The 22,623-nt window shown below is 47.3% G+C and overlaps 1 protein-coding gene across 1 annotated transcript in view; it reads left to right on the top strand.

The window, feature by feature from the left end:
• DMRT1 (doublesex and mab-3 related transcription factor 1) overlaps nt 1–22,623 on the top strand; it is a 906,587-nt gene that overhangs the window by 223,250 nt on the left and 660,714 nt on the right. The window contains exon 2 of the mRNA XM_078675724.1: nt 13,602–13,788. Within this exon, the coding sequence (XP_078531850.1) occupies nt 13,602–13,788 (187 nt within the window). The remainder of the gene's footprint in view (nt 1–13,601; nt 13,789–22,623) is intronic.

Raw genomic sequence — 22,623 nt, 5'->3', positions numbered from 1 at the left:
CAACATCTGTCTGGCTGTTACGTGGGCATCAGTAGACGTTCATGAAGCATTACTGACTTGATAGCAAGGACTGTCAGGAGGGACAATTTGCCTTTTCGGTTCGGTAGAGCTTCCTGGCCTGAGCCATTTCACAGACCCATCAGCTTGGAGTTAACTGCTTTGGTATCTTTTCACAAGGTGAGGAATCTGCTGCTAGAAGAATCCATCAGAATATCTAGTAACTTTTGTTTCTGTAACATTCTTACTGTTGGATACTCCATCTAACCGACTTCACCGGCCCACCCATATTCCATTCTGTGGACTGGACTCGTTTTTTCTCACCTAATAAGATCCAATTCAAGAGATCGACACGTTTAAACCTGATCTGTAGTTGCCCCGCATCCAGAAGCTAAAAGTCTAGAAAGAAACCAATGTCAGTGCTTGGGGTAATTTCCAAGGTGGGATTGATTCGATGCTGAGCCACATGATACCACCTACAGGTACGCGAGGGAATTGCTTAGAAAAGGTCCGGATACAGTCTGTCACTTCGGTATATTCACAAGATAAAGAATTTGCAGTTAGAAATGTCCATCAGAAAGAGTGTTACCAAAGCGGGGGGGGAGGGGCGGGGGTGTCAAGAGATTCAGTCTGTGTCTGGGTCAAATCTGCCTGTGGTAGTCCAACTGGAGGCCTCCTGGGATCCTTGGCACGCCAGAGGGAGATGGTAGAGCGGCAAATATATACAACATAACTGGTGGCAAATATATACAATATGACCTCCAAGGTCTCATGGGGTGCTGCCTTAGGACCCAGGAATTCGGGTTGGATCAGGGCAAGCCGCATGATCAACTCCATGATAGGGGACAAGAATTGAGTTCATAAGGCACCCTGACTTCTGCAAGTCTTCTCTTGATGAGAGTGACGGTAGGAGGGGAATCATAAGGCGAGGAGTCTGTGGTTAGATAGAGCTTCCGCTAGGAAGAGCATTACTGACGGTAAGTAAATTGTTCATCAGTCAATTCGGGATACTCTTGGTGCACTGCTCTAGGTCACAGGATCCGTCTAGGATGTACTCATGTCAAGGGACAGGCCTAGTCCTCTGAGTAGATAACAGAGACACCAGGGCCAAAAATGCAAAATCAAGATATCAGATAAGTGCAGCCAGGCACTCAAGGCAGGAGATCACAACTCTACACCGTGAAGGGGACACTAGCATCCAAACCAGAGGAAGATAGGCTACATATTTGGGTCACTCTCCAGCTTCTGCATAAGTGACACCTCCTGTTGCAGGCCAGTTTGTGGCTCTGCATGGTACAGAAAATGACAGGTAAGTACTACCGTATGGTAGCGGATCAAGCCTCCCTTATGGAGATGCTGTCTTGTCACAGAGCAGATTTGAGGGATACTGAGGTGGGGCGATGTTCGGGAATGATCACTTTTCCACAACACTACACCATCTACTTATATGTGATAAATACAGTAAATACTCAAATTCAAAAAAGTGTATTCCTGTAACATTTGGAATTGTTTCACTTTAGTACATTAAGTTATATCACTGCAAAGAGTGACATTTAATAGAAATTAATGTTTTTACACATAAGCAACATCCTTGAACCTCCCTTTCTTCAACCAAACCAAGGCAAGTCAGTTGTCTTGTGCTCCTCTCATATATTGCCTGTATTATTATTGTTGATTAAACTACATAATAATGAAACCATATACAAGAGAAGTTTTTTGTACAGCGTACATCAAAAACGGAATTACTTCAAGGTGTTCTTAAGTATGGTGACCAAGGAATAGGAGGCATAATGAAGTAAAGTAATTGCTTAGGGTCACTCAAGTTGGTCATGCGAGCAGTGGCAGATGCTATGTACCAAAGGCCGTGCAGTGAGGAGGGTGGGTAGACGCAAAAAAAACACTTACTTTAATGTGCAAATTCCTCCTCCACCAGTCGTCTCTCTTCCAGCGAGACCAGGAAGCTGCACTAACCAAACCTGCTGCTGCTCTCACAACATGAGAGCAGCACCAGGATTTGCTAGAGCAGGCTCTCTCAGGGCTCCTAAGAGAACTGGAGGCCTGCACAATTTAGCTGATCATAGCAGGCTCCTGACCACTCTGCAGTCTATTCAATTCAGTTTATTGTTTTAAGTTAACTAAAACAATCACAATATTTCTCAATTGATTATATGTTTTTGCCAATTATCCTTATCATTTCCATTTCTACTGTTGTTCATTGATTCATGGTAATGTTAACATTTGACAGTCAATTTGAGGCATTCCTTTGGAACCAAGATGATACTCAGGAGAAGCACACAGCATAGTTATGTTATATGTTCATATATACCTTGGGGACCAAATAAAAGAAGCTCTTCTTTGCCTTAGTAGCATAATAATTTACTGTAACATAGGCATTGGCACTCCAATACAGTTTAATTCGATAAATCTCAAAAACTGTGTTCTTAGCGCTAAATTTACAAACCTTTTTTCTGTGAGTATTTGTGCCTTATCCAAACTTTAGTGCAATTTACTCTAGACTTGTAATGAGTAACTCACACACACAGAAAAAAGATTTCTACATACAACCATAGTTATTTGCCAAGGAACGAAGAATCGAAATTTGCCTAGCTTATGTAACGGTAAGTTTCAATTCTATTAAGGACACGGAGGCGAGGATTATGCTATATTCTTCCTTCGCTTTATTAGAATATTGCACACAGCAGCTCAGGAAACTAAAAAAGTACAACCATGCTCAAAGGAACAAAGAGCATCAAAAAACCACTTGTATGAATCAAAAAACTACAAGTCCCATGATATCAGTCCTGGTCATCCAACGTAGTCCTTCCACTATGTCCGCTACCAGGGTAGAAAGCCAGTCCTTCCCTCGACTTCCTCCTCTTTCTTCGCGCAGATCACACCCCTCACTCACTGGTCCTGTTTGACGCCATCGTTTCCTAGCAGAAAAACAACAGCGTAAACCCGTTGCCATAACATGCGAACAGAGGAGCATCGTAAGACTGGCACACAGAACTACAATGTAGAACAGTCCGAAAAACGCTTTACTTACTGCCATACGGGTGGGTCCCGACTATGGAGGGTCAGCTGGGTGGGATAATCCTCGCCTCCGTGTCCTTAATAGAATTGAAACTTACCGTTACATAAGCTAGGCAAATTTCGATTCTATGTCAGGACCGGAGGCTTCAGATTATGCTAGTTCAAAGCTTACTCACCACCAACTGGGCTAGGTCCACTACCGGTTTGAAATAGAACCTCTTAAACGTGGAATCCGAGGACCAATCCGCTGCACGCATGAGATCCTCCAAACGAGCTCCCACTGAAAAAGCCTTCGAGGCCATGGCCCCCCTGGCCGAGTGAGCCCCAAAAAGTTTCGTATCAATGCCTGCCTCTTGCATGACCCAGCGCACCCACCTTGCAATGGTGGGGGAGGAGACTGCTCTGTGTGGTTTACGCAAGGCAATCAGTAATTGTCGCTCGCCCGCCGGGCGAATGTCTAAGGTAATGTCCTCATAAGCTTTCAAGCAATGCACAACACATAACTTCGGGGTGTCCACAAAAGCCGGGTACGAAATACATCGCGTTGCGGTTTTCGTGCGACGCCCCACCGTGAAAGTAACTCCATCCGGAGAAAAAACACGCGCGGAAACATCCAATGCGCGTACATCCGAAACCCGCTTGCAAGATACCAGGCATTGAAGCATGGCTAATTTCGCCGAAATCTCTTTCAATGACAAGTAACGATTAGCCGGCCAGGACAGAAACAAATTCAAGACCACGTTGACATCCCAAAGAACCGAATACCTGGGTTCCGGAGGCAACGTCAGGCGAATACCTCGCAAGAGTCTACACACAAAGGGGTGCTCCCCCACCGGGGAATTCTCCACCGGTTGGTGACCCGCAGAAATCGCAGAACGCATAGCGTTGATCGTCCTATAAGCTAGACCCTTCGTCGCCAATTCAGCTAAGAAATTTAAAATGGGAACGAGGCCCGCGACCAGGGGATCCAGGTCCCTTCGAAGACACCAACGCATCCACCGAAGCCAAGCGGATTTATACCGCTTTGTCGTGCTGTCAGCCCAGGCTTTAGACAGGAGGCCCTGAGCCGATCCCGAAAGGCCTGGGAGCAACCAACGGCCCCGGAAAGCCTCCACGCCATGAGGCGGAGCGAGCTCCGAGTGACGAGAGGATGCGGTTCCTGACTCGGATTCAGCAGGAGGCGAGGAAACTGGGGGAGTAGGATTGGAAAATCCCAAGAAAGTTCCAGAAGAACCGGAAACCAAACTTGCGATCTCCAAAGTGGCGTGATCAACACCAAGTCCGCCCCCTGGCGGCGCAGCTGTGCTGCCGCCCGGACCACCATCGAAAAAGGGGGAAAGGCATAAGGCTGGTCCCGGCTCCAATCTTGCAGGAAGGCATCCGTGGCCTCCGCTAGAGGGTCTGGTCGCCAACTGTAAAACCGTGGCAGTTGGTGATCCAGGCGGGACGCAAACAGGTCCACCGTAAAAGGACCCCACAGGTCGGCGAGCCACTGAAACACACGGGGATCCAACATCCACTGGCTGGAATCCCTCAAGTGTCGGGAGTGCCAATCCGCCACCTGGTTGACTCGGCCCGGTAGGTATTCCGCCGTCACCGAAATGTGCCGGGAGAGACAATAGTCCCAAAAAGTTTTGGCCAAATCCGCTAGCGCCCGAGAGCGCGGACCTCCCAGATGGTTCACGTAGCGTACCGCCGAGACGTTGTCCATTTTCAGGAGGACACAGGCTGTCGCCGAGTCCTTGGTCCAGCAACGGACCGCAAAGGACCCCGCTAGGAGCTCCAAACAGTTGATATGTAACTGTTGTTCGTCGGAAGACCAGGCGCCGCCGGTGGAGAAATCCCCGCATCGGGCGCCCCAGCCCGATCGGCTGGCGTCGGATTCGATGACCAAATCCGGGACCGATCCGAAGATCGCACGCCCATTCCACGCCTCCATGTGCGTGAGCCACCAAGACATTTCCTCTTTCACTTCCTCCGTAAGGGGCACCATCTGGTCGTAGGACATACCCCGTCTCAGATGGTGGGCCTTGAGGCGTTGAAGCGCCCTGTAGTGTAACGGCCCCGGGAAGATCGCCTGGATGGAGGACGACAGGAGGCCCACCACCCTGGCAATGTGACGCAACGAAGTCCGATCTTTTGCGATCGTCTGTCGAAGCAAATGTCTGATCTTGGCTGTTTTCCTGGAGGGAAGACTGAGCGTAGCCTCGATTGAGTCTATAACGAAGCCTAGAAAGGTAAGTTTCTGAGAGGGAACCAAAGCAGACTTGGGGCCGTTGATCACGAACCCCAACCGCTGTAGTAGGGAGACGGTCTGCCGAAGCTGACCCGCCAGGACCACTGGACACCGGCCCATCAAAAGAAGGTCGTCTAAATACACCAACATTCGAATACCCTGACCTCGCAGGTATTCCACCACCGGGTGCAGCACTTTTGTGAAGCACCACGGAGCTGAGGAAAGTCCGAACGGGAGGGCGGTGAATTCGAACACTGCGCCCTTCCAACAGAACTGCAGAAAACGACGGTGTGGAGGGTGGATAGGAATGACCAAGTAGGCATCCTTGAGGTCCAACCGAACCATCCAATCCAGAGGGAGAAGCACGTCCCGAAGGAGGTGGATCCCCTCCATCTTGAAATGCCGGTAGACCAACCACCCATTGAACTCTTTGAGGTTGATCACCGGGCGTTTGCCGCCATCCGTCTTGTCCACCAGGAACACATTGCTGATGAAACCAGCGGGGTGGCGCGTTGATCGACAGATGGCTCCCTTGCGGAGCAAGTCCTGAACCTCTCCGTCGATCAAAAGCGCGTCGGGTTCCGAAAACACAATCGGTCGAGGCAAAACCTCTTGAAAAGGTTGATCGTAGAACTCGATGTGAAAACCACGGACGGTTTGTAAGACCCATGCGTCGGCAGTGAGCGATGCCCACTCCTCGTAAAAGGTTGCCAGCCTCCCCCCTATGGGAACCTGGTCCAAAGAAAGGACACTCACCATTGGTATTGTTGGGTCCAGGGTTCTTGCGGAAGCCTCTGCCGCCAAAGCGTTGTCCTCTGGTGGGATAGAAATTGTTGAAGTTGGCAGAGGTCTGGTACTGTCCTCTGCCGGAGCCTTGACCTCTGTTATTGGCATTCTGCCCTCGGCCGGGCGCGCGGCCCCTTCCGCGACCGGCCCCTCCAGAAAAACGCTGGTGAAAGACGCGTTTAATGGTGGACTGCGCCTTGTCCAACGAGGTAAAGGTAGAGACAAATTTACCTAATTCTCTGATGAAGGGCTCCCCAAAAAGACCACCTTGGGCCACCACACCTGCTTCAGACGAAGCCAAGTCCCCTAACTTGGGATCCAGTTTGATGAGGAGTGAACGTCTACGTTCAGTGGAAAGGGCGCAGTTAGCGTTTCCAAGGAAAATTATCACCCTCTGGGCCCAGTTAGACAAAACCTCAGGGGAAATGACGGTACCATTGGCTTTCGCCTCCTCCGCCATGTCCAGAATTTTCGTGGCGGGCCCGACCGCGTCAAGGAGCTTATCCTGGCATGACCGCCAGGAGCGGTCAATGCCTTTGCGCGGGTCTTTCATAAACTTGGCCAAAAAGGTGGCCATTTTCGCATCTAACTCTGGGGTCAGGGCTACCTTACCCTCCAGAGAGGGTCTCGGACACTCACCACGCAGACAACCCCTAGCCTCTTTCTCCAAGGGTTTGCGCAGGCGACCCGCCACAAACTTTGCCACGGTCTCACCCGGTGTCCAAGCCGCAGACCTCGGATGCACCAACTCATCCGGGTCCAACATGCCCGAACCATCCCGCGGTAAGACCACAGCCGAGCTCGAGGGGCGCCACGAGCGCACAGATTCGCCATCGTCGTCCGTATCAGGGGAAGACAGCACCGGAGACGGGGGAGCAGTCCCTACGTCCAAGGAAGGGTCAGGGCCCGTGAGCGGCGCAGGGGAGGCATTAGACGCGTTAGCCAGGAAGGCATCCCGAAGGCGCTCGAACGCATCCTTGTCCACCCCCTGTGCCCCCAACGGAGCACTTTCCCTACGTGGCATCTTAGGGGCCGGAGGGCCCTCACCCGAGGGACCCGGGAGGGCAGGCGGACCCTGTAAATGGGCAGACGCTAACTTCTGGCACTCCTCAACAATACGTGCCGACAGGCGGTCCTCCATGGGCCCCACTATATCAGTCACGCAGCGGTAAATAGAATTGTCAACCGCTTGGTAAAATTCATCGTCCTGAAAAGAGGGGTTAGAGTCCTCAAAATAATTCTCTTCCTCCATTCCAGCCATGCAAATCCAACAAAGGAGGGTGAGCAACTGCCAACGTCTGAGGGCAGAATATGGGCAGTCCCTAGGGCTGCAATTAAGTTATGGGCCAAGAACCTGGCAATAGGGGGCTGCACTGCGACCCCCAACGCGCAGACCCTCACTCTGGACTGGGTCTATACCACCCCCACAGCGCGTTCACCACACAAGAAGCAACAACAGTGCAAATCTCGCCTTCCGGCGTTTGACGCGGTCCAGGCCGCTGTACAGACCCTTAACAGGGCGTCTTATCATGAAATGGGGCAGAATACCGACCCGGGTCTACCGGGCGTGAAGGGGTGGCGAGGGCAAGGCTCCGGTGCTGACTGACTCCTCCGCGCGTCTCCCAGAGTGAGGAGAGCGCCGAGGAGCCAGCGAGACGTGTGGGCGCCCTCTGGCGGGCGTCTACCGCACCGCAACAACAAACTGGGAAAGACCGCGAAAGGAGCGGAGAAACGCTCCCGCGGTCGGGGGCTCTGAAAGGCAAGACGCCGCGGCAAGCCCCCAACAAGCGCTGAACCAACGCGCAATGAAAAATCACAGAAACATTTAAATACAGGAGAAAAAATGGTAAGAGCACTTAACTGGCTGCGTGAGCAGCGAAGAAAGAGGAGGAAGTCGAGGGAAGGACTGGCTTTCTACCCTGGTAGCGGACATAGTGGAAGGACTACGTTGGATGACCAGGACTGATATCATGGGACTTGTAGTTTTTTGATTCATACAAGTGGTTTTTTGATGCTCTTTGTTCCTTTGAGCATGGTTGTACTTTTTTAGTTTCCTGAGCTGCTGTGTGCAATATTCTAATAAAGCGAAGGAAGAATATAGCATAATCTGAAGCCTCCGGTCCTGACATAGAATTCTAGCCACAACTCAATGTGGAATGCATGGTATGTGTCCGGGGGGTGCAACCTCACAAAGCATAGGTGTTTGGGTAGTTGAGAGCAGTCTTCAAGGATACGCAAGTGTGGTATTCGGAGCGCCGACATTTAATAGCACTGGCTATAGGTTTTGAGCAGAGCTTTGGGCACGAGCACTCCTTATTTTACAAATTCAGCACTGGATTGAATGTTGGCTCTGGGCATTCAGTAGGTTTTCACCTTCCTGTCCTCCAGAGTGTTCAAGTTAGCAATCTACAAACTGAATAGAACACAATTTGAGCAGAAACAAAATATACATTTCAATAAAAAAATAGTTTTTATAAAATTGCTAATTCTTTGCTTTAAACAAAAGCTAGCACAGTTTGTTCATACCATCCTCTATAATCCGTTCACTCTGTCTCTATGCATGCATTCTGGATGGAATAGAAACCACATTCTAGAGGCATGTGGAAGATTAGTGTCAGCTGTGTTCCCCACATATTTTTTATTTATTTATTTTATTAGCGATTTGTATAGCGCCTGGTGACCCAAGGGCATCCCCGCGCTGTAAGGAGATTGTTTATCCTGTAAGGAGAGGGAGGGAGGAGGAACAATTATTTCGGGAATAGGTGCGTTTTCAGTTTTTTGCGAAAGGTCAGGTAGCTGGCTTCCAGTCTGAGGGTGCGTGGGAGGGAATTCCATCTCACGGCCGCTTGCACCGAGAATCGTCGGCCTCCGGTGCGGGTCCTTTTGAATTTGGGAACGTTGGCCAGGTGCTCACTGTCTGAACGGAGGGATATGGATGCTTTGTAGGGGGTGACCAGGCTGCTGAGGATAGTAGGGCCAGATCCGTTGATAAGTTTGTGTGTTGTACACATGGCTTTGAATTCCACCCTTTGGCGAACAGGGAGCCGACACATAGCTTGGTGCCGACTTTTGTGTGGGCCACTGAGTGTCACATTTAAACAAGCCTTGGCAAACCCAATAGATTTTGGCTGTGAAACTTATTAGCTTGGTATCTACGAAAGCCATCTTCAATTACATTTTATAAAATGTTACAAATGGATGAAAAGATGGCTGCTGCTGATGCGCACACATGCATTTTGTTTAATTTCAACAAATTCCATTTGAAGATGTGTTGTGGATGTACGTACATCCATTGCAGCCATATTTCTATGGGAATTGTCAAATAAAACAAAACCCATTTCAGACGTGGGTAAGCAGAAAAACTGAGTGGGAGAACATATCACTCCCATGCACTCCGTGGCAATGTCTGTAATCAGCAATGCAAGGATACATCATCCAATCACAACTCTGGTAGACCAAGAGTACTGAAGAAAGCCAGCAAATCTGGAGCAGGGAAGTGAGACAGAGAACAAAGCTGCCCAATCATGTTCAAGGGACTAATCAAAAACCTACCTTGAATTTATGCAAAGTATTTAAAACAATAACTCTTGCCAACAGACTGTAACAGACACTTAAAAAGGGAATTGGTTGCATCAGCACCTGTCTCCGTTCCAAATGTTCAAGCACTAGCATCTCATCATGTTACCATGAGTTGAGGCCAAGAGAAGTGATACATCCCATGGGTAACTGGAAAGAAGATCACCGCGGAGTGGGTGGTCTTTAAAATAGCATTAATGATCTCATTCTTCAAGGCGGTGATTGATACCCCCTGTTGATCAAAGCTATCTTACATATGTTCTGTAGGCCACTCCTGCTGCTGAAGAAGTTTAATATTAATATCTACCTTGTATCTCCTGGATTCGAAATAATCTGTGATAAAAACTATCTACTGTAGCTGAAATTTTTCTAGCATGAAAAAAGTATCCTTTAAATGGCGAACTCCCTGACTGTTTTTCAGCCTTTTGTACTTTTGAGTGTGTCTTGTGAATGGCCGAGACGTTGTCCCAAGCCGAGTTGCACAGACACGTTTATTCTTTTTAAATGTTATAGTACAGACTAGATTTGCCAAGTTACCATGTGAAAATGTTGAAATCTATGTCAGAAGCAAATGTTTTATGTGAGAAATAGTTGGGGTTTTTGAGTGTTATCCCTGTAACATGCGTATAATGAACTTAGTGAAGGATTTTAAGAGCATAAAATAACCTGTCACATAGCATCCATCTTGTGCGAAATCGGATTAGTTGCTTGCTAGTATCTTGTATGGTTACAAATGTACCTAAATGTAATATGAATACATTTTGTGTTGGTAAATTTCAGTCGCAGCTTGCATGACTCGTGGGTGGGGAGTTGGGCGGGAGGGTCGCACAGGGAGGCGGGGTTATGGAGTTTAATTTAACTTACCTTCACCGGCTCGGTCCAGTCCTGCGTCGTCTCTTCTCCTCACAGGAAGCAGCCCAGGCAGCCTTCCTCCCCTCCCCATAGCCAATCACAACGCTGCAATGGCAACGTTGTGATTGGCTGGGACGCCAACCACACAGGCGTCCATGGGGAGGCAATTTTCTCCATGTAAGTTGCATGTAGCCTACATGGAGAAAATGCAGAGTGCTTATGACTGGTTTGGTCGGCCCTGGGGCTGACCAAACAGTCAGCGCCCTGAGAGTGGGCAAGCCACTCCTCAGGACCGCCCAACCAAACCCTTCTGCTTTCTTGCAGTTCGTGAAGCAGAAACATAAAATAGTATTTATAATACAATTTTATGTTTCTGCTTGGAGGAGCCGCCCCTGCATGCGAGCAAGCTGTGACTCAAGCCAGGTTTCCTGGTTAGACATTGTGTAAATAAGCGACTAAATGGGTATCTCCGTTTAATCTCATAGGACAGTACTTTCTGTGTATTTTCTTGAGGAGCTACACGAGTAGAGGTACATAGGATCACACATTATATCAAGATGTCAAAAGAAGTCTTTCCAGGAAAAAAGCACAAAATTAAGTGAAGTCAGGGCACTGTTTTCTTGTAACCCCCTGCCCCCGACCTAACATAGAGATCAATTTTAGGAGCAGGTTAGGCACTCAGCACCTCAGTTAAGGCAATTACAAGAATTTGCAAACCTGGGATCTAGGAGATCCTACAGAGTCATAGATCCTCACCTAATAAAAGTGAAGTGCAGAACTCCAGGGTCTCTTCGCATAAAACATCCTCTCTGCAGATGTAATGTGGTCGTCACCGGACATTTAATAAGAGTCCGTAGAAGTGCCCAAGATGTGGTTGCTTAATTATTTACCATGGAGAAAATGCATAAATTTGATTGCATCAAGCCAAAGTAAAATGTTGTATTTCCCTTTTTATTTTTTTCAGCACCTATAGTTGGCATAAGGAAAATATAATACTCATGATTTCTAGGAAAGCTGTAGAATGAAGTCGCACATATTCAGTAGCATTCACTTGCCCAATTAACTCGTTCACTGCTGATCTACAAATTACAGCTCAGTCTGCTATCTACAGTACATTTCGTTCCACCTGCATTGTCTATCTTCCCTGCCTAGCGGACTATTTGGCCGGCTGCATTAACTACTCATACCTTTTTCCACGCTGTCTCGTTGTGCTTGTAGGCAGTTCTCCCTATTTCATAGCTAGATAATCGGCTTAATTTTTTCTAGTTTAATCTACATAACACGTCGCTAACTTTTTGCTGTTTTTTAATATCTCGTATTTCACTGGGCATGCTTTCTCATTTGCTCGTCATTGGAGCTTGCAGTTCCTGATTTCTTTTTTCTCCGCCTTCAAAAACATAGTACTAGCCTACAGATGTCACGTCTGTGGTCAAATGTTTAGCAAATAAAGCTAATGTAAGCTTGTTGGACATGTAGGTGTGGGTTCAGGTGGGTTGATCATAAAGGCCACCCCGCAAAAATCATTATCATAATGAAATTCCTCTTTGAGTACTTTCACAGCACTCTAAGGTGTCCTCATAATCAGCCTAAACATCTCCTCACCGCACAGGGTAATCAGTAATGTAGAAGACAGCCGTGCATCACTGTCCGCTACCTTCTCTTCTGCCTGGTGGTGGGGAAGGGCAGATGTCCAGGGAGGTTTGAGAGTCAAAGAGCCTTCCATGTCTCGCTCACCGCTATTTCAACCTAGTCATGCCCATCTTTGCTAATAAATGTTTGTGGCTCTTGGACATATGAGGGGAGTGTGCACTTGTGCACATTGAAATCATTACTTATTCCAACACAAAGTGGCCCAAGCACCATATCTAAAGAAGAGGGTGGAGGTACTTATGGTGCACACAGGTGTGCATGTGCCATGGCTATCACGGAAGAATCATCTTTAGTCTAACGCGGTCTGTTGTTTTTGAGGTAGACGGCTCATGAGCTGACTTTCAGTGGTGGTGACTAGGTTATTCGAGAATAGAGTGTGTTGGATGAGGAAAAACAACATTTTGATGACTTGGTGCTTTTCCCTAAGATTAAACCGGAGCAGAAAAATTGATGACTAATATTCTGGAAAAGAGAGCAACTGAGCTCTTGCAGCAAAAATATCAATAACTGACAACCTCTTCCATCACGAGCTAGTACCAGGGGCGGGGGGGGGGAAGGGGGGTATTATGAACCTGAAGCAGTTGATGGAGCTGAAATGTAGGATTAGAACTGCCATAAGTGAGATGAAAGCGAGTAACTTTATAATACCTTCTAACCTTTAAAGATGGTCCTAAAGAGGAAGGTGAGTATTGAAGTGACCAAGAACCTAAACAAGCAATGAAATAGCCCCGTAGCCTTTAGTGAAGCCCCTACCATACATCGTTAGCCTGAGTACTTTAATAAGCAGCATCCCCCCCAGCTGAACATTATGGAGATTGTCGTAGGGACTTGGCCAATTTCCTTTGGACCTATTTGAATCTCTATAACAGGAATTTTGCACTGCTGTGGTATATTTTCTGGACTAGAAATATTTTTGTGGAGAGTATTTTTAGAAGTTCCTGAGGTGGAGAAGTAATTTATGGAATACAGTGAGTTTGAGTAGCAGCTCAGAGTCGATATGTATACCAATAGATATTTAGTAGAGTAAGGTGGCTGGAACGGAGGATGGGTGGCCTTAGTAGTTATTTTAGAGGCAGTGCTACCTTGCGGTAGGAGAATAGTCTTTTCTTGCTTGGGTTGTGTTTTGGCATGTCCTTAGACGTGACGCTGCAGCCGTCACTCAAGTTTAAGGGGTGACCCTCCAAACTCTTAAGCATTTATTAGCAACCTGATTTAACCATCTAGGCTCTTCCTTAGCCTGGAATGTCTTCTTTGTTGCAACATAAGTTGCTCACATCTTACTCCAGTCTACCCAGGTATCCACACAATGAACAGTGCTGAATTTTCTTTTTCTAGGGAGATGGGCAGATGGTATTTGCAGATCATACACAAAGCTATTCAGATGTTTTGCCCTCCTATCTCTGTGTATTATTAAGTTATCACTACTTCAGAAGAGAAAGGTAATACTTTTAATTCCTTCTCTCTTTTTTAGGTTGCATTGAGGCGGCAACAAGCCCAAGAAGAAGAGATGGGAATAAGCCACCCCATCCCTCTCCCCGGCACAGCGGAAATGCTGGTGAAGAGAGAAAGCAGTGGCAGCAGCTCCTGCCTGTTACTGGAGAATAGCAGTTCTTCGCAGACTTCAAGCACGCCAAGTACAGTATCCACTACAGCATCAGGTAGAAGTGTTTTTGAGATATACTGGAGGAGTGCACTCACAGGTGACGCGTACGACCTTATGCAGGATGGTGGTGTGCATATCTAGAATGAGTATTTCGAAGGTTTTAAATCGGTGATTGCACAGAATTAAGTGCAACTGCCCCCTTGGGACTGTTTTCCACTGACAGGTTTAAGGATTGGGGAGATAGAGCATAATTATAAGTTATGCTTGTGTTCATATAGTTACATCCTTTCAAGGTCGATTCTGGCCATTTCTTAATTATCTTATTAATGCTTCCTTTTCCTCATTTATGTTAAACCCTTTGAAGATAAATTACATTTACATTTTTAGATTTATATAGCACTGCTTATCACCAGTGAGGGTGTCCAGGCACTATCTATGGCACCGGGAGATTAAGAGATGTGCCCAGAATCACAGATTGTTGAGCCGAAGCCGAGACGCGAACGTGGATCCCCAGCTCCTGAGTCGGCAGCTCTGTCCACTGTGTCACAAGATATAGAAACGAGGGACTCAGGTGTGCTATGTGGAACTAGATGCTTTGTTATTAGAGCAAAAAGCGAGGAAATAAGGTGTCGTGCATGGCATGTGGATTTCTGTTGTTGCGTCACATTAATATGGCATCCGCTAGCTTTTTTGTTGTCATGTAGATAAGCTGCTTTCATAAAACCCATTTTGGGACTAGGCAGTTGCTGCAGTAGCCTGCATATATTACTGCATTGTCAGACTGAAATATAGGGATGATGTTTCATAGGCTCTTACAAGTTAAGCCCAGTGAAGAGATTTCAGGTTTCGTCAAGCTCTGACAAGGATTGGTCAGGGATGCAAAGTTAGAGTTTGGGAAAGCTAAATGGGCCATGTGCAGCGGGGTTTGGGTCAGCCCTGTGGAGGGGAAAAGGCTGTGTGCAGCAGAGTTTGGCCGCATGGCCTGTCCTTTTACCAGGCCATGTACTTTAAAAAAAACTATTTAGGGCTTACAGGCGCTATTTCGTGGTTCACAGCCTACCTTTCTTTCCTTTAAAAAAGCTGTTCACAGGTCTACCTTGTTAACAGGGATCCGAAACAGATGACGGGAGTAAAATTCTCCATTGTACAATTCTGGGCTTTTATCCATTAAACTTAGGTTCGTAGACAGTCTGACAATGCGGGTTCGAGAACTGTTGGGATTAACAGTCCAGAGGCCAGATCACAAAACTTTTTTTGACTGCCACTGTTTCATGTCTTTAGTGGTAATATAATGCTTGGTGAAAGCACCATTTACCCGCATTTTGTGAAATTAAGTTCCTTGAGCCAGTAATGAGTTACAAGAAGTTTTGTGCATATTTGTTGTGCAGCATTTTGTTGTGGTGGTGATGTGTTCTGTTGTTTTTTATGCTGCTTTGTTTTTCTGCTGCATTATTGTGTTTCTTTCCTTTTTTACTGCTTTGGTGTATTGTGCCCTAGCATGTTCTAACTGTGTTCTTAACGTTGTTTTGTGTATGTTATTGTTTTATGTTCTGTTACCTACGTTTGATGTGTCAACAAACTCTGGTACCTTTCCGGTCAAACGCAGCACATGCCTTTAAAAGTCCTGTGACAAGGAATAATTGATCACTGTGTAAGGTAGGAAAGTAGCCAGCAGCGGTCTGTGCAGGTAAGAACGGTGGGTCCTGGTTCCAGGAAAGGGGGTGGGGGATTTCGACAGACGACGACACAGGAAATTAATGTATTTATTTAATTTTCCCTTGTCACTGTCTGTCAAAATCCCTCCGCTCCACACCCCACGGCTCGCCACCCCACCGCTATTACCTGCACGTGGCCCGCGGCTGAAAGTAGCGACTCTTCAACTAATTAAGACACTATTCAGCCTAAAACTGTAGCAGTGACCTGTTTTAAATTAACATTGCCAGCGCTCACTTTATATTAGATGGCCACAGATATTTCTAACATTAACTCTTTCAAGCCCACAAACAAATTTAGTAATATATATATCCTCGGGGAATGTCCAACATTAAGCAGCATTCGAGAGAAAGAAGCTTTTCCCCAACAGCCTTTAATGGTATGGGCAGGCGGGTGAGAGTTAATTACAGGCACCTGACTCTCGCTGACGCGTTTCGTATGATAACTTCTTCATAGGCTTTGAAAAGTCAGAGGGGTGCATTTTGGTCCTGTGAGTCCCTTCGTTTGGCAATTATTATTATTATTTTTTTATATAAAAAAAGTTTTATTGCAACAATAAGCAACAACATGCCATGGTACATCGTCACACATAATAGGCCTTCCGGCCTACAGATTGCACTCTCTGAATGTCTTAAACAGCCATTATGCCAACAACCCGAGACGGGCAGATGGTGGTAACAGATAGGATCCTGTGTCTAGACAACCAGTCACTCAGCTAGGTGTCCCCAGTGGCTTAGCACGAATATGTGACCCATGCGTTCTTCAGATCCAGAGCACAAAAACCAATTACAGTGTACCTGAGTATTGCCACGTGCACTCTCCCCGGCTACTCTCTATGGGACGCGCAGAGCCGCCGACCGTGGCACACCCTATACCCCGCCAGCAGCCTCGGTAGAACCTGTCCCCACTGCACTGGCCGTTCCTCCTTCCTCCCTCTCCAACTCTCCTGCATTGTTAAGCCTATATGCAGTATATAGTCCCCAAAAGTTCTTCGGGCGGCTCCTAGGTGGGAGCAGCTCGTTGTAATTTTCTGACTGCGTACAGCAGTACATCATGTCGTGTGACCAGTGTCGCAGTGTCGGAACAGGACCCCTCATCCAACACATCGCGACCCTTCGCTTGGCCATCAGTAGCCCAGTATCAACCATCCTGCGTATTGCCTTGGGTAATTTCTTGGTGTACCCCAGAAGCGCCATCGTTGGGTCAGGCGTGAGGTCAGTCTCCACAACTCTCCCCAGCTCTCTAAATATGTCCACCCTATAAGAATATATTCCCGGACACTGCCAAGCCAAGTGCAAGAAATCCGCAGTCGGTGTTTGGCATCTCTCGCAAGTCGCCTCTTCCCGTAAGCCATACCTGCAAAGTCTCTCTGGGGTGTAATAGGTCCTATTAAGGAACTTGAAGTGCACGTCTAGTGTTCATACAGCAGTAGGTCCACACAGAGTCATCTAACTGTAGCCGCAGATCCTGTTGCCACGCAAATCTGGCTGCTGTGTATCTGTGTTCCCTATGTGCAATGGCTAGTTTGTATATGGCTGTAATCATCTTATGGGGGGGACTTAGTCTCAATTACATGTGGCAGCTCCCGTACTTCTGGGGGTTCTTCCAGGTCCTCACCCAGCAAGTCGCGCAAGGTCCCACGCACCCTGTGGAACTAGAATCTATTCAACAAGAGTGCTTACACAAGCAGTCCCCTCAATCTGCTCCAAGGTCTGCACTGTTCCGCCTAGAAAGAGGTCCCGGACACCTCTACTTTCAATGCACGCAACGCCTGCACCACACCCTTTTCTCTATATGGTCCCAGGCATCGCAGGGGAATATAATAATTCTCCAGCCTGCTGATACAGTATGCCATGCATGTCTGGTGGAGTTTATGGAGTCCAAAATGCCTGTTCTGCGATCTGCAGGCTCAAATATCATGGCAGGTAGTGTAATCGGTTCCACAAACAGCCTCTCCGTAGGTAAGAGCGGGATATTCGCCTCCCCGTGTATCCAGACATGAAGCTGAGCTCCCTTCGCTACCCTATAATATAGTTTAAAGTCTGGCGCCCCTATACCACCCAAGTGATATGGAAGTGTTAGGACATTCCACTGTACCCTCGCCTGTCTGCCAGCCCAAGCGAGTTTTATCATGGACTGCCGAAGTCTGTGGAAGAAGGAGCGCGGCAAAACTATGAGTAAGTTTGTAAATAAAAATAGCAGCCTGGGCAAGACCACCATCTTCATAATCGAGATTCGACCCATCAGCGACAAGTGTAGGCGGGACCACAGTTCCACGTCATCTTCCAGTTTATCTATGGCCGTGCCATAGTTTTCCCTAAAGACTATCGCTGAATCAGTATGTAGCTTGATTCCTAAATATCTAATAGAATCAGTAGACCATTGCAGTGGGTACTCCATATCAAATTCCGCCGTGTCCGGGGTGAGTGGAAACACCAACAACTTTGCCCAGTTAACTTTCAACCCCGACAGCTCACCGAAGTGGAGGACCTCCCTGATGATCGAGGACAAGTTATTTTCAGGATCCCGAACATACAGCAGCGTATCGTCCGCTTAGGTCGACACCACAATCTTGTATGTCGGGAATCCAATCCCCTTGTTTCTATGGTACTCCCTCATTGCACATACCAAGGGTTCTGCCACCAAGGCATATAGCAGGGGCATCCCTGCTGGTCCCCCTAGATATGGGAAATGGGTCAGTAACCAAATCGCCCAGGCGGATATGCGCCGTAGGCTTATAGTATAAGGTCCTAATCAGCTGTAAGTCCCCAGTCCCCTTCTCGTCAGCACTTGCCTCATAAACTCCCACTCCACCGAATCAAAGGCTTTTTCCATATCTAGAAAAACTGCGTTCGCCTTATTTTCCTGTCTCACATGTTGCATAGTACCAAACACAGTACGTATATCATATGTAAGATTTCTGGACGGTATGAATCCCGCCTGCTCTGGAGCAACCAGGATATTAGACATAAGGGCGAGTCTGGTAGCTAATATTTTAGCCAATATCTTAGTATCCACATTGAGGAGGGAGAGAGGGCGGTACGAGCTGCACTCTTCTGGAGGTTTTCCTGGTTTAGGGATGGCGACCAAAAGCGCTTTCCCTCACCGACAGTGGCAGTGTGCCCGTGGCACACATATCATTAAACAGGGTAGCTAGATGCGGGAGTAGCAGATCTAAAAAGGCTTTGTAGAAGGCAACCGTTAAGCCGTCCGTTCTCGGGGCGCTGCTGGCTTTCATCCCCGCTAGAGCATAAGTGATCTAGGGCCAGATGTAGGAGCCAAAATACCGGTCGGTAACGGCCAAATTCGTCCGTTACCGACCGGTATTTGGGTTTTCAGATGTAGGGGCATATATTTTACAGAATCGGTAAATTTACCGAATCAGTAAATTTACCGATTCTGTAAAATACCGAATCGGTATTTTTACCGATTCGGTATTTCCAAATGTAGGTGGCACTCCTGAGAGTGCCACAGGCCTTACAGATTCAGTATTTTACCACCCAATCCAATTGGGTGGTAAAATACCGAATCCAGGTGTGCATGCACATGTGTGCATGCACACCTTTGCCATGTGACAGACAGACATGCCCATAGGGCATGTCTGTGTGCCACATGGCACACATACCTGTATTGAGGGTGCTAGAGGGTGTCAAAGTGACACCCCCTGCACCCTTGCAGGATTCGGTATTTACCGAATCGGTAAATACCGAATCGGTAAATACCTATGGGCTTCAAGGCCCATAGGAATCAATGGGCTAAATTACCGAATCGGTATTTACCGATTCGGTAAATACCGATTCTTACCGATTCGGTAAATTTAAAAAGAAATTTACCTACATCTCAGTACTTCTATTTTACCGATTCATAAATACCGAATCGGTAAAATTCTGTATTTATGAATCGGTAAAATAGAATTATCTACATCTGGCCCTTCGTCCTTCTCTATTGGGGGCATTAGGAGCTCCCTGTGCGTGTTAGAGAGGAATGGTAAACTAATGTGCTCCAGGTAATCCGTTATTTGCTCGTCAACCCCCTCTGATCGGGACTTGTACAATTCTGAGTAGAATTGTTTAAAGCGGTCCGCAATTTCCGCCTCCTCCGTCAATAGTTCCCCGTCCGCTGACCTGATCTCCGAGATCTGTGTCTTACCGCGCCTTCCCATCATCATCCGGGCCAAAACTGAGCCCGGCCTGTCCCCTTTCCCATAGAACCTGGCCGTTGCGTACTTGCCCATATGCTTCACCTCACTATCTGCAGCGTCATGATTTTTTTTTTTAAACACATTTTATTCGGTGTTGTCATTTTCAAAAGTTACACACAGCATAAAAAAATATATTCAGCTGTCTCCACATATATATATAACAGGATCATTTCCGCAACAAATGTCCGTGTGGACATGACTGCCACAGGACAATAATTATACAGTTTACTGCACATAAGAAGGATATCATACAATACCAGCAGCATAAATTAGTAGATCATATGCAATATAACAATCCAACTTGTCCCCAACTATCCCCCCACCCCGAAGTAACGGCCTTGTCCTCATCTAGTCTATATGTCCAGTAAAAGTATAATAAAGGTGTGATTAAATTGGAAGGGTGTGTAACAGTTTGCGTGCCCCTGGGCCACACAACTGGCAACATTCTATACATCCATTACAGCACAGAAATCAATTTTATACATGGGCCATGCCTCTTACAACAGGTGTGCCCCAATTTGTCTAAACTAAGTCTTGTGTGCGTAACCCTTCCATCATTACCTCCCATTCTAGGGATATCGGAGTCTTGCGGAGGCCCCTAATCTCCTCTCTGCGCAATGCTGCACCTTCCGCGCCACCCCATCGTAACAAGTCGCCGTGCCATACGTGAACTTCCAGGGCTTTGCGCGATTTCCATCGCAAAGTCGTGTTCCTGACAGCTAGTATAAAAGCAAGGTTCACAAACCGGAATTGCACTTTGTGGGTGCTGATACGAGTATGAAGCCCCAGGATACACTCCTCCAGTGTATTTGCAAGAGTAAGCTTTGTGGCGGCCTCTGTCATTTGCCTTACCGTATCCCAGCACTCGCGTAAACACGGGCAGTCCCGGATCATGTGTATGAAACCTGCTCCTTCCAGGAATCATCTTGGGCAACTGTGTTGTGTCTGGGGAACCATCTTGTCAAGTCTGTGCGGGGTTAAATATGCACGATGCAGTACCATCATCTGAATGAATGTAAATTTGGCGTTTCGGGGAATTTTTGTGGGGTGTGCCAAAATTATCTCCCACTCCTTGTCAGACAGTTCCTTTCCTGTATCTGCCTCTCACAGGGCTTTTAATGGAAGCAAGGAAACTCTTGTATGTGCACTTATCCCGGTGTAGAGCCATTTTATTAGGTGCCTCCCGCCTCCCATGTATTATACCATCTTGATCAATTCGTTCTCAGGTGGGGCTATCCTCTGCGGGGCCCAGTGTGTCCTAACAAACCTGAGCAGGTCTGTGTAGATTAAAAACATGGACGTTGGAGCGCCCGTCTGGTGTGTGAATGTGTCATGGTCCATCAGTTTATCCTCCGCGAACAAGTCTGCCACTGTACTTACACCCGCCTCCAACCAAGGTGTAAGCTTCCGTTTCGTCAGCCTGCCATTAGCTAAAGTGATCCCAAGCAATGGTATATTTCCTGCATACCTACACGTCGTTTGGGTATATTGCAAGGCCGCTTTCCAGCATCGTAACGCTGTTTGCAGCAGCAGGGGGAGCTCCGGCGTTATCCTAAGCCCTGGCAGCATCAAAGCATGTAAGGACCCGCTTTCCAACTCTGCAGTGGTGTAATCGATTTCATGCAAGTTACGCCCCGCCGTCCAGTAAGATAGCCATTGCAATTGGCAGGCATAGTAATATGCGCGAACGTCTGGAACCCCCAATCCACCCGCCGCAGTACCCACCTGTAGCTTTTTGAGGCTGATACGGCGTCTACCCTTACCCCATATGAGATCCGTGAGCAAAGTGTTAAGTATGACAAAGGTGCGTTGTGGTACAATTAAAGGCAAATTCGTGAAATAGTAAACCAATCTGGGTAACATGACCATTTTGGCAATAGCTGCTCTACCCGTTATAGAGAGCGGCAATGCAGTCCAGAAAACAATACTGGCTCTTAAAGCTCTGATTGCCTTGTTCAGATTGCCCTCTAGCATTTCCTCGTGTGTTCTGTAAATTTGTATACCTAAATATTTTAAAGTTGCTTGCGCGACCTGAATGGTAGTGTTCCCAATATGTATCTCCGCGATGTCCGCTCTCTCTGTAAGGAAAAAAGCGTGTGTTTTGGATGTGTTTAAAGCTAGGCCCGATATGAATTCAAAGCTCCGAAATGCGCAAGTAAATCGCCAACGTATCCAACGCCAAGATAAATAGGAGGGGCGATAATGGGCAGCCTTGTCTAGTACCTTTGTGTATATTATATTCTCGGGATATGTGACCTCCTGTTCTAGTACGTGCTGTAGGGGCATTATACAATATTCGTATCCAAGCGACATAGTCCTTCGGGATGCCAAACCTCTCCAGGGCCTGAAACATGTATTCCCAATATATAGAGTCAAAGGCCTGTCGTAGGTCTAGGGAAATACAACCCGCATGCGTGTACCTTTTTGGGGCCTCCGACTGTACATAATGGAATTTTCGAATATTGAGGGATGTGCTACGTGCAGGCAAGAAACCAGTTTGGTCCACATGTATTAAATTGGACAAATGTGGGAGCAGTCTGTTCGCTAATACTTTGCTCAGTATTTTATATTCCGCTGATAACGACAATGGGCGGTAGCTAGCCATGTCAGTGTGTACCCTGCCCGGTTTCGGGAGTGTTATGACCAGTGCTTGTGCCATCGTAGCAGATAAAGAGCCTTTGTCCCATTCTTCGTTATATAGTCCCACTAAGCGGGGCACCAAGTGTTCGGCGTATGTAGTGTAGAATTCAATGGGCAGCCCATCAATACCGGGCGTTTTGTTTCGCGGCAGCCCTTTCATTGCCACTCTAATTTCCTGTGAGGTGATGGGGCCCACTAGCCCTTTCCGTAGCTGTTCCGGAATCGTCGGGTAAGTGAGTTGAGAAAGGAATGCCTCCGTATGGTGCAGTGAGTGTCCCTCAGGCTCCCTGTATAAAGTTGCATAATAATCACGGAACGCCTTGTTTATCTCGCCCT

This window comes from Lissotriton helveticus, chromosome 2_1 (assembly GCF_964261635.1).
Source record: "Lissotriton helveticus chromosome 2_1, aLisHel1.1, whole genome shotgun sequence".
NCBI classification, from domain to species: domain Eukaryota; kingdom Metazoa; phylum Chordata; class Amphibia; order Caudata; family Salamandridae; genus Lissotriton; species Lissotriton helveticus.
Note: the sequence above shows the minus strand (reverse complement) of the source record. Positions and strands in the feature narration are given on the sequence as shown.